The sequence below is a fragment of the Rhyacophila brunnea genome, unplaced genomic scaffold, assembly GCF_057557595.1.
Source record: "Rhyacophila brunnea isolate RB1 unplaced genomic scaffold, BYU_Rbru_1.0 scaffold_16, whole genome shotgun sequence".
NCBI lineage: Eukaryota > Metazoa > Arthropoda > Insecta > Trichoptera > Rhyacophilidae > Rhyacophila > Rhyacophila brunnea.
In genome coordinates this window covers 8,351,976-8,363,685 of record NW_028232816.1, presented here as the reverse complement: position 1 = coordinate 8,363,685, position 11,710 = coordinate 8,351,976, and the positions used below count along the sequence as shown (strand labels likewise).

General features: G+C 29.8%; 1 protein-coding gene across 1 annotated transcript; it reads right to left on the bottom strand.

Annotated features, from left to right (window-relative positions):
• Positions 1–2,339: 2,339 nt before the first annotated feature.
• On the bottom strand, positions 2,340–7,362 carry LOC147074300 (uncharacterized). Its single transcript, XM_085943510.1, has 3 exons — positions 7,216–7,362; positions 4,678–4,774; positions 2,340–2,661 (listed from the first exon to the last, which is right to left on the bottom strand). The coding sequence occupies exons 1-3, from the start codon at positions 7,222–7,224 to the stop codon at positions 2,444–2,446; spliced, it is 324 nt and encodes a 107-aa protein (XP_085799636.1). The 5' UTR covers positions 7,225–7,362; the 3' UTR covers positions 2,340–2,443.
• Positions 7,363–11,710: the final 4,348 nt, after the last annotated feature.

Here is an 11,710-nt window from a genome sequence, read left to right as displayed (position 1 = left end):
TGTTTTCTTAAATAAATAAATAAATATGGTGTTATCTCTAGGAATCCACCCTAATGAAAGCTCCTAACAGCGCCTTACGCACTGTATTTCGCACTGTATATAAAAGGATTTCAAGTAATACACATTTATATTTTTATAAAAATCGATGTTTTTTTTAAATAAATATAAAAAATATTAAAACGATAAGTTAGTCAAAAATCTACAAAACAAAAAATTGAAAACTTAATAAACTTAATTTTAATAATAAATATGATCATAAAATATAATCTAATAATAAAATGTGATCCTGCAACGAATTCACATTTTATTACATTTTTTACAATTGTAAGTTTATCTTTGAATTTAAAAAAATATATATTTTTAATGTTTTCAGATACATATTTATTAATAAATACAGTTGAAATTGTAAATCTCAAATTGCAAGCTTAGTATTTTTTTGCTGGGTTCTCTGCTGGCATGCCTCTCCCCTTAATTAATACATTTTGTTTCCACTTTCAATACCGAATATATCGGTATAATCTGATTTTTAAAACCGATATTTTGGTATCAAAATACTAGAATACCGGTTTTTAAATACCGGTATTGCAATCCCTAGTAATGAGAGAGATATTTTTTCTTTAGTTATTATGAATTACTCTGATTTTAACTTTCGAATTTCGATTTATTTGGAACACATTCTTTTTTAAAAAAGTGTTAGTTAAATGAAACATCATATTATTTTAGTATTATAATAATATTTTACTTTTATTTACATAATATTTATTCAGAGAGACAAAATTTAAATTATTATAATTCTGTAACATACTTTTCTTGTAATCAATTATTTTATAATTTAATTAATAGAAAAATGTAGGATATATTATTATTTATATACATTTTAAAATATTATGCATACACTATTTAGTAGGTTATTGGATACTTGAGTAATTAATTATTTTAAGGGGGGACATGCTCGTCGAAGGTCAAAATTGAGTTTTTATTGTATATTCAAACCATGATCCTGGACACTCCTTAAGCGTTGTAGATGATCTATTTATATAATTTTGAAGCCTTATTATCCTTTATAGTTATTTTAAACATTTGATGACTGCATGAAGTATTTTTGTTACATAAAATAGTATTCTTTTAAACCTCTCGCTCTAATGTTTTAGAATATAGTCATATTTCGGTACATAACTGTGCAGTGGTGTTACGATTTTTTACATTTATTAATTTTTAAATGCATTTATAAAACCATTAGCATAATTTATTACGAGATAATTTTTGTAAAATATTCACGATAAAAAATTATATTGATAATCTCTGTGATCCCAAATTTGACAAGAATTAGGCATTTTATTATTCAAAAAATCGGCAAGATTAACACATTTGAAGATGATTCTAAAGATATTTATTATAAGCTATGTCTTTGACCATTCAAGTGTGATAAAAATCTTATGAATAATGATTGCTTTATAATAATTATTGACCTAAGAATAAGGTAGTGTTTTTTTGAAATACGCCATTTCTTTTGTCATTCCCCAGTGGTTAAGCTACAACATACGGCCGTAGCCATAAATTGACAAACTAAAATTGAAGTAGGGAGTAAAATGATATTAACGCGCGTGTTTGAACATGTACCGTTTAAAAAAAAATTAAAAAAAATTCGGTTAGGTACATGTTCAAACACGCGCGTTAACATAATTTTACTCCCTACTTTAATTATAGTTTGTCATTTTATGGCTACGGCCGTATGTTGTAGCTTAACCACTAGGGAATGACAAAAGAAATGGCGTATTTCAAAAAAACACTACCTTATTCTTAGGTCAATAATTATTATAAAGCAATCATTATTCATAAGATTTTTATCACACTTGAATGGTCAAAGACATAGCTTATAATAAGTATCTTTAGAATCATCTTCAAATGTGTTAATCTTGCCGATTTTTTGAATAATAAAATGCCTAATTCTTGTCAAATTTGGGATCACAGAGATTGTCAAAATAATTTTTTATCGTGAATATTTTACAAAAATTATCTCGTAATTAATTATACTAATGGTTTTATAAATGCATTTAAAAATTAATAAATGTAAAAAATCTTAACACCACTGCACAGTTATGTACCGAAATATGACTATATTCTAAAACATTAGAGCGAGAGGTTTAAAAGAATACTATTTTATGTAACAAAAATACTTCATGCAGTCATCAAATGTTTAAAATAACTATAAAGGATAATAAGGCTTCAAAATTATATAAATAGATCATCTACAACGTTTAAGGAGTGTCCAGGATCATGGTTTGAAAATACAATAAAAACTCAATTTTGACCTTCGACGAGCATGTCCCCCCTTAATATTTTGAGCAAATTATTCTTTTAAAAAAACTTTGATACACAAGATAGACATAATAGCAATAATATTTTAATAAATTAGTTTATAATTAATGATTACAATAAATAATTATCCCCCCCAGCTTCCAGAATGGCTTCCCCATCCCCCATATCCTCCATGTCCCCCATATCCACTATATCCCCCATGGTGTCCCCCATATCCTCCATGATGTCCCCCATATCCTCCGTATCCACCCCCATATCCTCCAAATCCGAAACCGCCTGGGAAGCCAAAGAAATGTTGTTCAGCGGTCTTCAAATCATTCTCTGGTTCATTTTCTGGTTCAGCTAGAAAAAATACAAAACAGTCAATACTACAGAAATGCAAAACTAGTCGTCATAGACTAAGATTTTGAAGCCGAGTTTTGTTTATTACCTAATAATGTCTATCAGTGCATAAAATTATTGATGTACGAAGCCTCCGGCATGTCTCCAAATTTTACCAATTTTGAATGCACGTTTCGGTTACGTGACAGACTTTAACGTTTAAATGCATGGCGTTTTCTTTCAGCAACAAACTGTATTTTTTTATTTGTATGAATGAAATTGTATTTAAACACTTGCAGTTCTCTGCAATTAACAAAATGTGCTAGCAAAACAGCTATACGTTGTTTTTATTCACAGATGCCACTGGTAATCTATAATAATATTAAACATTAATTAATGTCATCAATTGGAAAATGAATATGTAAATTAAAGAGTTGCCTTCATTCATTTATTAAGAGTTAATGCATACATACGTTACTATTGAAAATAACGTATTATTTAATACGTATTAAAGTTAATCCCATATTTGTCCACATTCCAAAATTAAATCGTATTACTTTCACATCCTCTCACTCACTCACTGGCAGAAGGTAACGTAATTCCTATTATTTCTGTGTTCCCTAGTACTCAAGAGTTTCATAACAACAAAAGATATACACATCAACTTTTTATGTAATAATAATTATTTATGATTATTCAAAGTGTGATTGTATTTAAAGGCAGAGGAAACATATTGGCGGATATAAACTTTTGTTTATTGCGTCAATTTGGCAGCCTAATATTTTGATGTTTTGGTATAATATTATAATGTACGCATTACATGTCTTTAAGTAATTACACCGTATTTATTCTTATTGTCTATATTAAATACTTAAATGGATACCTATTTACCTACTATGTATGTACCATTTTCCAAACAATAACAAAACATAAATATTAAAAACACTAATTGTTGTATTTTTATAAAATATAACTTAATACTTTTCTATATCCGTTTTCTACATCTATATTGTTGTAAAGGTACTTTTAATAACAGTTATTTTTTTAGTCAAAAATGGTTAAGCAGAACTCATTATGGAAAAATTTATCTCGTAGTATTAAATCCAAGGATGTAGATATTTTTTTATAATACAATATACTTTTAGGACTGTAAATAAATTAAAACCGTTTTTTAATCGTTTTATTATAACAACTGCTAAAATGTTTCCTAATAAGTAAATTCTAAATCATTTAAAATACGTTTTTAATGTGCCAAAGAAACAAAGAGATTAGCATAGAGTTAGAAACGAGATTATAGTGAAGATATTTACCGGTTATATGCAGCCGTTTTCCATGTGTATTAATAATACCATGACATTATCTAAACTATACGGAATAATGTGGATGATAATAATAAATTCGGACGATCATATATGCCAACATAGATCCTAGCGAAAATTAACGAAGCTTGCAATTTGAGATATTTTTTTTTTTGATAATTTACAGTTACAACTGTATTAATTAAAAAATATGTATCTGAAAACATTAAAAAGATTTTTTTTTAAATTCAAAAATAAACTTACTATTGTAAAAAAATGTGAATTCGTTGCAGGGTCACACCTTATTATTACATTATATTTTATGGTCATATTTATTATTAAAATTTAGTTTATTACGTTTTCAAATGTTCGCCGTTTAGATTTTTGACAAAAAATATAAATGTGTATAACTTGAAATCGTTTTTATTTATATCAAGTGGAACTTAAATATTGAGACCATACCTAAATAAGATTTCGGTGGCCGCGCGGCTTAAGCGTTGGACTATAATGCCGTGGGTCCAGGTCCGAATCCTGGCTATACATATCAATTGCTCTCTCATTACAAAATACTAATTATTCTAAAGAAGTCACATTAAGGACATGGCCGAAAATTCTCAATAGTCACCCTTATTCTAACGGGGTTAAGGTTTACTTTTCAATCGCATTCATATGTGTTTATCTATTAATAAGCCTGCTTATTTATCCACGTCGTATTAATACAATACTCGCGTATGCTTACCTTCATTAAGTACTTTCGTAAGTCGTTGAACTTCTTTGCTAGGCGCTGCGGAGGTTATGGCTAAAACTCCAACCAGCAGAAATAAAAATGTCAAAAACTGAAATAAACAAAAAATACATCATAAAAATTGATCACCAGTATGTTTATTATTTATAATTACATAAAATTTATGATGTTTTGGTAAATTGGTGAATTCAACAACACCATAAAAAAATATTTAGTAAATATCCTACTGTTGGTTTTTATCCGATTAATTTTGTATGGAATCTGTATGAAACATTTCACCAAAGTATTTTTTAATCATAATTACCATGTTTCAAGAACCAATAGTCAACAGAATTTACATAACCTTGTCCACTTCTCTAAAAGTATTCATTTAAACACAATTTTATTTAAAAACAACAACAATAAAATTAGCAACAATATGTTCTGTAGGTTTCTATAAATAATTATTTGGTGATGATATCATATCCTAAAATGATATTCTTATTTCTTCGGAAACATAATAGGTATAATATATTAAAAATTTCGCTGCCTCAGTACAAGGGTACAACTTTACTTTTTGACAAAATGTCAGTTTTTACTTATAAGTTACAAAATAATGGGAATCAGTTAAAATTTCTAGGTAAGGCTGCACTATTTTTGTAGAAATTTATTTTACAATAATAGTTCAGATAAATTTGAATGAACGTGAATATCAAAGAAGTATAATTATTTTAGTGCAATACTATACTGTATTACATAAATTGATTTAATTTAAATATGGGAGGGATATTAAGGTGGTTCTTTTATAATTTAATATAACATATATTTTTTTAGGATATTTACATAAAAATAATATATAAATACTTTATAAAAATATATAATTATGTACTCTCTTTTTGGTATTCAAAAACTTTGACACTCATTTTCTCCTAACAGGTTTTTGTAAAATAGTGTACCCTTGTACTAAGGCAGTGATATATTCTGTATGAATTATATTCCACTTTAATTAAAAATGAATGGCGACTACTTTTTGGAACTTTTATTTTTATGACGACTGGTAATATTTTATCATATTATTATGAATTGAATTTGCGTTTACATTTATTGTGAAAGAATAATTAATTCTATGATTTTTCAATTATCTATCTTGACTATTTTGAACTGTAAACATATTTTCAGATCATTGAACTAAAATTTAGACTAAGTTAACTTATTATATTGATTATTTCAACAATATAATAATAATTCAGTAAAACAGTATTTAAAATATTCAAAACATACTATGTATTTAATGTAATACATTCAAAACAGCACTGCAAAGAAGTAAAAACGTTCACGGAACATTTTTGAGGAAATGTAAAACAATCATATTTAAAAAAAAAAGGTATAATGTAAAAAAGAAATGTGGCTCAAAAGGGAACGATCCTAAAATCATTTTAAGTATTAAAAAAATACTGGACTATGGTACTATGTAAGTTTTAAAATTATTTAAATCAATGACTGTGCATATTGAATTTTTAATATTGTTTAATACTCGTAAAAAAATTGCGAGAAATTAATAGTGATTTAAATAAAAGTTAAAAATTTGTATTTTATGACATTATTTGTCTACTTAGGGAGGCATTTTATTTAAAGGCGTTACTGGCCACCCTTGAAGACATTAACTATCATTTTCACAGTTCAATTATTATATTAATTATAAATATAGATGAGTAATATTTTTATTTTTACATTTATGTTAAAATAAAATTGTTTAATTTACTTTAAAAAATGAATGAATTATTTTAATTTTATACCAAATTAGATAAAATATTACTTATAAGAAACCCTATTATGAAATATAATTTAATTGACAACAAACTATATAATAATTATTATAATATACGTTTCCCAATCAATTATTTTTCATATTTATACCTTAAAAATATAGGTATAAAAAGTGTAAAAAGTACATAAAAAATTAAAAATATGCAAATTACGCATCTTCAAAAACGAATTCTACGATTTAAAATCTTGTATAAAATTATCCATTGGATAAAACATAGCTAATTTATTTTGTTAAAACTGTTTAAATATAATATTATCATATTACTTGAAAACAATTGATCGAATAAAAATATTTAAATTTATTGTAATGACTCGATTTTTTAAGAGAATTATCAGTTGATTTAAGCCAAGATTTAAACAAGATATAAGGGTGAAACTATAAAAACACTGTACTTATGAAATGATAAAATAGTTTTTATTGTTAAAAAAAGACCTTTTCACACTGTAAAAATACAAAAATAATAAATTAAAGTTTCTGTAACATATTTATAGGAGTAAAGCAGAGCATTATTATCGTCATTTTAGACAGTAATTAGATTGGATAAAAATAAAATGTAATTAATGGTAGACAATCGCCATTTTGTCTCTCAAAATATTTTTAAATAAGGTTACTGATAATTTTTTATTCTTATTATAAAACTGTGTAAATTCTGAGATGAATTTATATAAAAAATCTTTAGTAAGGATGATATGTCGAAACTATTTTTAAAAATAAGTAATTCATACCTTATTCATTGTTGATAATGTATCCTAATTGTGTTAACTTTTCTATAAAAGACTGCGATGCGTTTAGTCAACGTTTTTAGACGGTTCGTCGAAGAATAACAGTGTTTTATTTTTTCGCAGCTTTTATAATATCCCGACTAGTTTTTATAAGGTCCGTTTCTTGGTAAACAAAAAAACCCGCATTAACTGAAATTTAAGATTTAATGCGTCAGTTGGCGGCCCTCGCACATAATTTTTTATCGAAAAAAATCTTATAAGGAATACAAAATTTATGAATTGCGAATTTTTTAAATAGAAATTGACAAAACTTGTTATGACTACGGTTATAATACAAATTATAGTATAACTAGTGCCAGTTAAAGTTTAAAAATATATAACATCACAGTGTGTCTCATTAACACACTCATCTCAAGCTATTTCAGCAAAAGATCCATCACATACGATACTGGCAAAGTTTTATTAGCTATTAAGACTACAATGGGCTGCCAGCAGGGATCTACCTTTTATCATTTCCTCTTTCAATTGATTACACTGGCATTACCTAAGTGAACGACGCACTGCCAATTGTAAGAACTAAAATAGTAGTGTAAGTCTCAAGATAACCGCTAATCAGGCTTCGGAAATTATATATTTACTGTCACACTACAAAACTCACAATTGCACCACAAAATGTGGGTATTTTTCTTAAATTTAGCCCAAAACTGGATTAAGTAATTAAAACTAAAACCATTCTTCAATTGGGAAAACTTTATACTCTATATGATAGTGTCAATTACCTCGCCGCCTTTTAGATAACAAAAACTCCTCCGAAGATCATGCCAATTAAGTAAGACATGTCTCCTTATTAGCTGACTTGTTAGCAGAGGTTAAAAAATCGTCATGGGCATATGTGGCTCGTATCCGGAAATTTGTACGTAAACAGTTCACCGCAGGACACTTATTCGTGCGCCGCACTACGTGAAACATGAGTTCGTGTAACATTTAATCAAATGACGAGTTCTTCGTTGAACATTTCACCGTGGAGTATATTTGTACGTATGCTACAGCATGTGGCAAATTGTATGAGATGTCTTTACTAGGATAGGTTAGTTTAGGGTTAATCTAATTGGAATAGTACTATTTGCAAACTATCGCTTTTTGTAAGATACGTACAAATGTATTCCACGGTGAAATGTTCAACGAAGAACTCGTCATTTGATAAAATGTTATACGAACTCATGTTTGACGAACTGCGGCGAACGATTAAGTGTCCCACGATGAACTGCATACGTACAACTTACATGTAACCTATGTGGCTATGCGGCTAGTACAAAGTATCATAATATTATGCAGTGTGCATATTATCCGAACACCTCTTTTTAGTGAAGAATTATATGCGTTGATAGTAAAGTTTAGAAAATTACAATGTTTATAAAGTAACATCTACTGACACTGCATAATTATAATATAATAAGTACGCAGTGTCCCGACGACGCTGGTCAGGTGTCAAACTGCTCCGGTTGATGGTATCTTGTTGTCATCACTAGTGGGATTTACCTCAATGAGCCGGTATACTACGAGTGATGCTGTCCAGGATGACTGGCAAGTACAATGGGCAGCATTTATGCAGGGCATATAAACATTTATACATAATAATAATAAGTTGACACATTGAGATAGATAATAATTACTAACTAGAAAACATTTCTTAGCCGGCCACGTGGTTACACTGCCAAGCTCAGTCAGCTAGGCCTAATAGAATAAGCAAGATGCCCCAATAATGTCAGTTAAAAGCAGCGTTGCCAGGCATCCCGATTTTTACGGGACGTCCCGCTTTTTAAGCAAAAATAGATTGTCCTGCGCGAGCTTAATTCACGATTATTCAATAAATACAAATAAGACGTTTATGTTAAAACAAAAGAATGCGATGTATACGTGATGTACACGTATTTACATACTTCATTTATTTTAAGCATACCAACATCTAATTGCTTTACTGAACGAGTATTTTTTCAGATGAATTTAAAATGGTTAGCAATAAGCAGATGTTCTTTTGAGTTGATAAAATTGGAATTACCTATTCAATTCAACATGATTTACTCATGTGCTGAATTCAACAGAAAAAAACTCTTCAGCAAGTAAAATCTTCAGCCAGGAAAAAATATTGTTTAATTTTATTATCGTGATAGTAAAAGAGTCTTGTAGTTTTTGTTGTATCATGTATGATTGATAATACTCGTATTATAGAAATAGAGATTAGAAATATTGAAATATGCATTTGTTAGGTAGTCTCACCTTTTTCTCCTAAATCCCGATTTTTTATATTTCACATTGTAAAAATCCCGATTTGGTAAAATAATCACCTGCAATGCTGGTTAAAAAGTAAAAGCTTCTCATGCCAGCCCGATTGTCAGTTGAACCGTACGGTTTTCTGTCGGGAACCATTATGACTTGGTATTTACATACGAGGGAAAATTTCTCTGCTTTCAAAGATTTAGGCGTTTTATGTCCTGCGAGAAGATAATATCTCCAGATTGACTATGATAAATTAAATTTGAACATGAATCACGCAAACAAATCTTATAAGGTTACTTCTAGAACATTTTCATGGTCGGTATAGCTAGAGATCACAATATTTAAGCTTTCCTTGGTAATACTATAGTGATCGAAGTAACGTTATCAGAATGTAGATTATTAAACGGATACTTTTTATCACCGGATATCGTTGACATTAGAATATACGAGATATCTTTGTCATAAGAAGTTAGTCTTAAAATTATTATTCATCCAGTTTTTGGAATTTTTCATTCTATAATAATACAATGTTATATTTATACTTAACACATTTTTACCACGTTTTTCTTAACTCGTATTCTTGTTTGTCTGGTGGTTGTTTATCCACTACAAATCTTGCAATCGATTTTTAACTAATTTACCGACTAGCTAAACATTTGAAACTTTTAGAATATATCATAACACGATGCCAATGCATTCTTTTAATATTTTTAGCCATCTTTAAGTAGAATTGAATTCATTTTCAATTAATTCTGTTTTGTATGAAAAGTTATTTCGGAAGAAATCCGTAAAAAGTAAAATACTATTATTGGTTGCTAAAGGGATGGTCTTAGCAACTAAATTATTAATATTATATACGTGCGTTACTATGGAAAACAATATGAAATGTCAAAATGACATACTATACCTATTTCTATAAAGTACAAAAAAAGTATTTATAATACATAGAATTGTCAAGTTTATATAATTCAACAAAAAATTAAAAAACGTGGTATATAAAAAGTTCTTTTTATCTCGTAATTATTTAACTGGTCAATTTGAATTATTCATTGTAAAATATCTAACATTAAATTGCTAAATTACCTTACCTAAATTAACTTTTTTCATTATCAAATTATCATCGTCATCAGCCGAGATCAATCTACTGCTAGACGAAGGCCTCTTCTATCCCCTTACACTCTTATGGGTTTCTAGATTTTTGCTTTCAAGAACGTTCACCATTAATTTCTTTCGTAGTCTTCCGCTATGCCCAGCATAATACGTTGCGCTATAGACCAACTTATATATCAAGTCTTAAACGTCATAGCGCTGCATGCGATGACACTGTTAAGTCACGTAGTTTTGGCGCATTGATACTATTACGCCACATGCCCTTTTAATGTTATGTTGACTTGTCATAGCGCCATTTTTATGGACGGCGCCATTTTTATGGGAATCGCGGCTTATGCCGCCAGTGCTTGGTGCCCGCGGATTCCCAAAAGTGTCAAACTTAGAATCTCTCTTTTAAGAGGACAGCGCATCGCGCTTCTGTCCATTACCAAGGCCTACCGTACTACCTCAACTGACGCGCTCCCGGTCCTGGCCGGCATTCTCCCACTTGACCTGCATATTTAGGTCAGCGGCGCTTCAATGTTGCTCCTCAGGGGCGAGGAGGCCGACGTTGGTGATTTTCACCTCGTCCCCCCCCCCCTCGGCTAGCTGGCGAAGGAGTAGCATTATTGAGGCGCAGAATTAGACTCATGTCGCTCAATGCGGCCATTAAGACCTGGCAGCGAAAGTGGGACGAATCGACCAAGGGCCGGCACACATATACGTTTTTTTCAGACATACAGTGGCGAATGGAGATAACCAAATATCTGACTCCAGACCATTACACCAGTCAATTTGTGACTGGTCATGGTGGATTCGCTGGCAAGCTCTTCGAGCTTGGACTTGCAAGCCGTCCGACATGTCCATGCGGAGGGGAAATACAAGATGCCAACCACATCTTATGGGAGTGTCTGAGTATGTGCTCCCAACGGGAGGAAATGCTCAGGTCGGTCCAACCAGCTGTTGGACCCATCGGCCCATCCGACCTGGTTGCTACTAAGGCCAATTATCTTGCTTTCAAAAAATTTGCGGCGTCTTACTACGGGCGTGAAGATCTCTTCACATAAATTTTGCTGCCTGTATGATTAGCTTCGTTCTTTAATTTAAAAAAACAAGTAGGTTCATTTTCTTT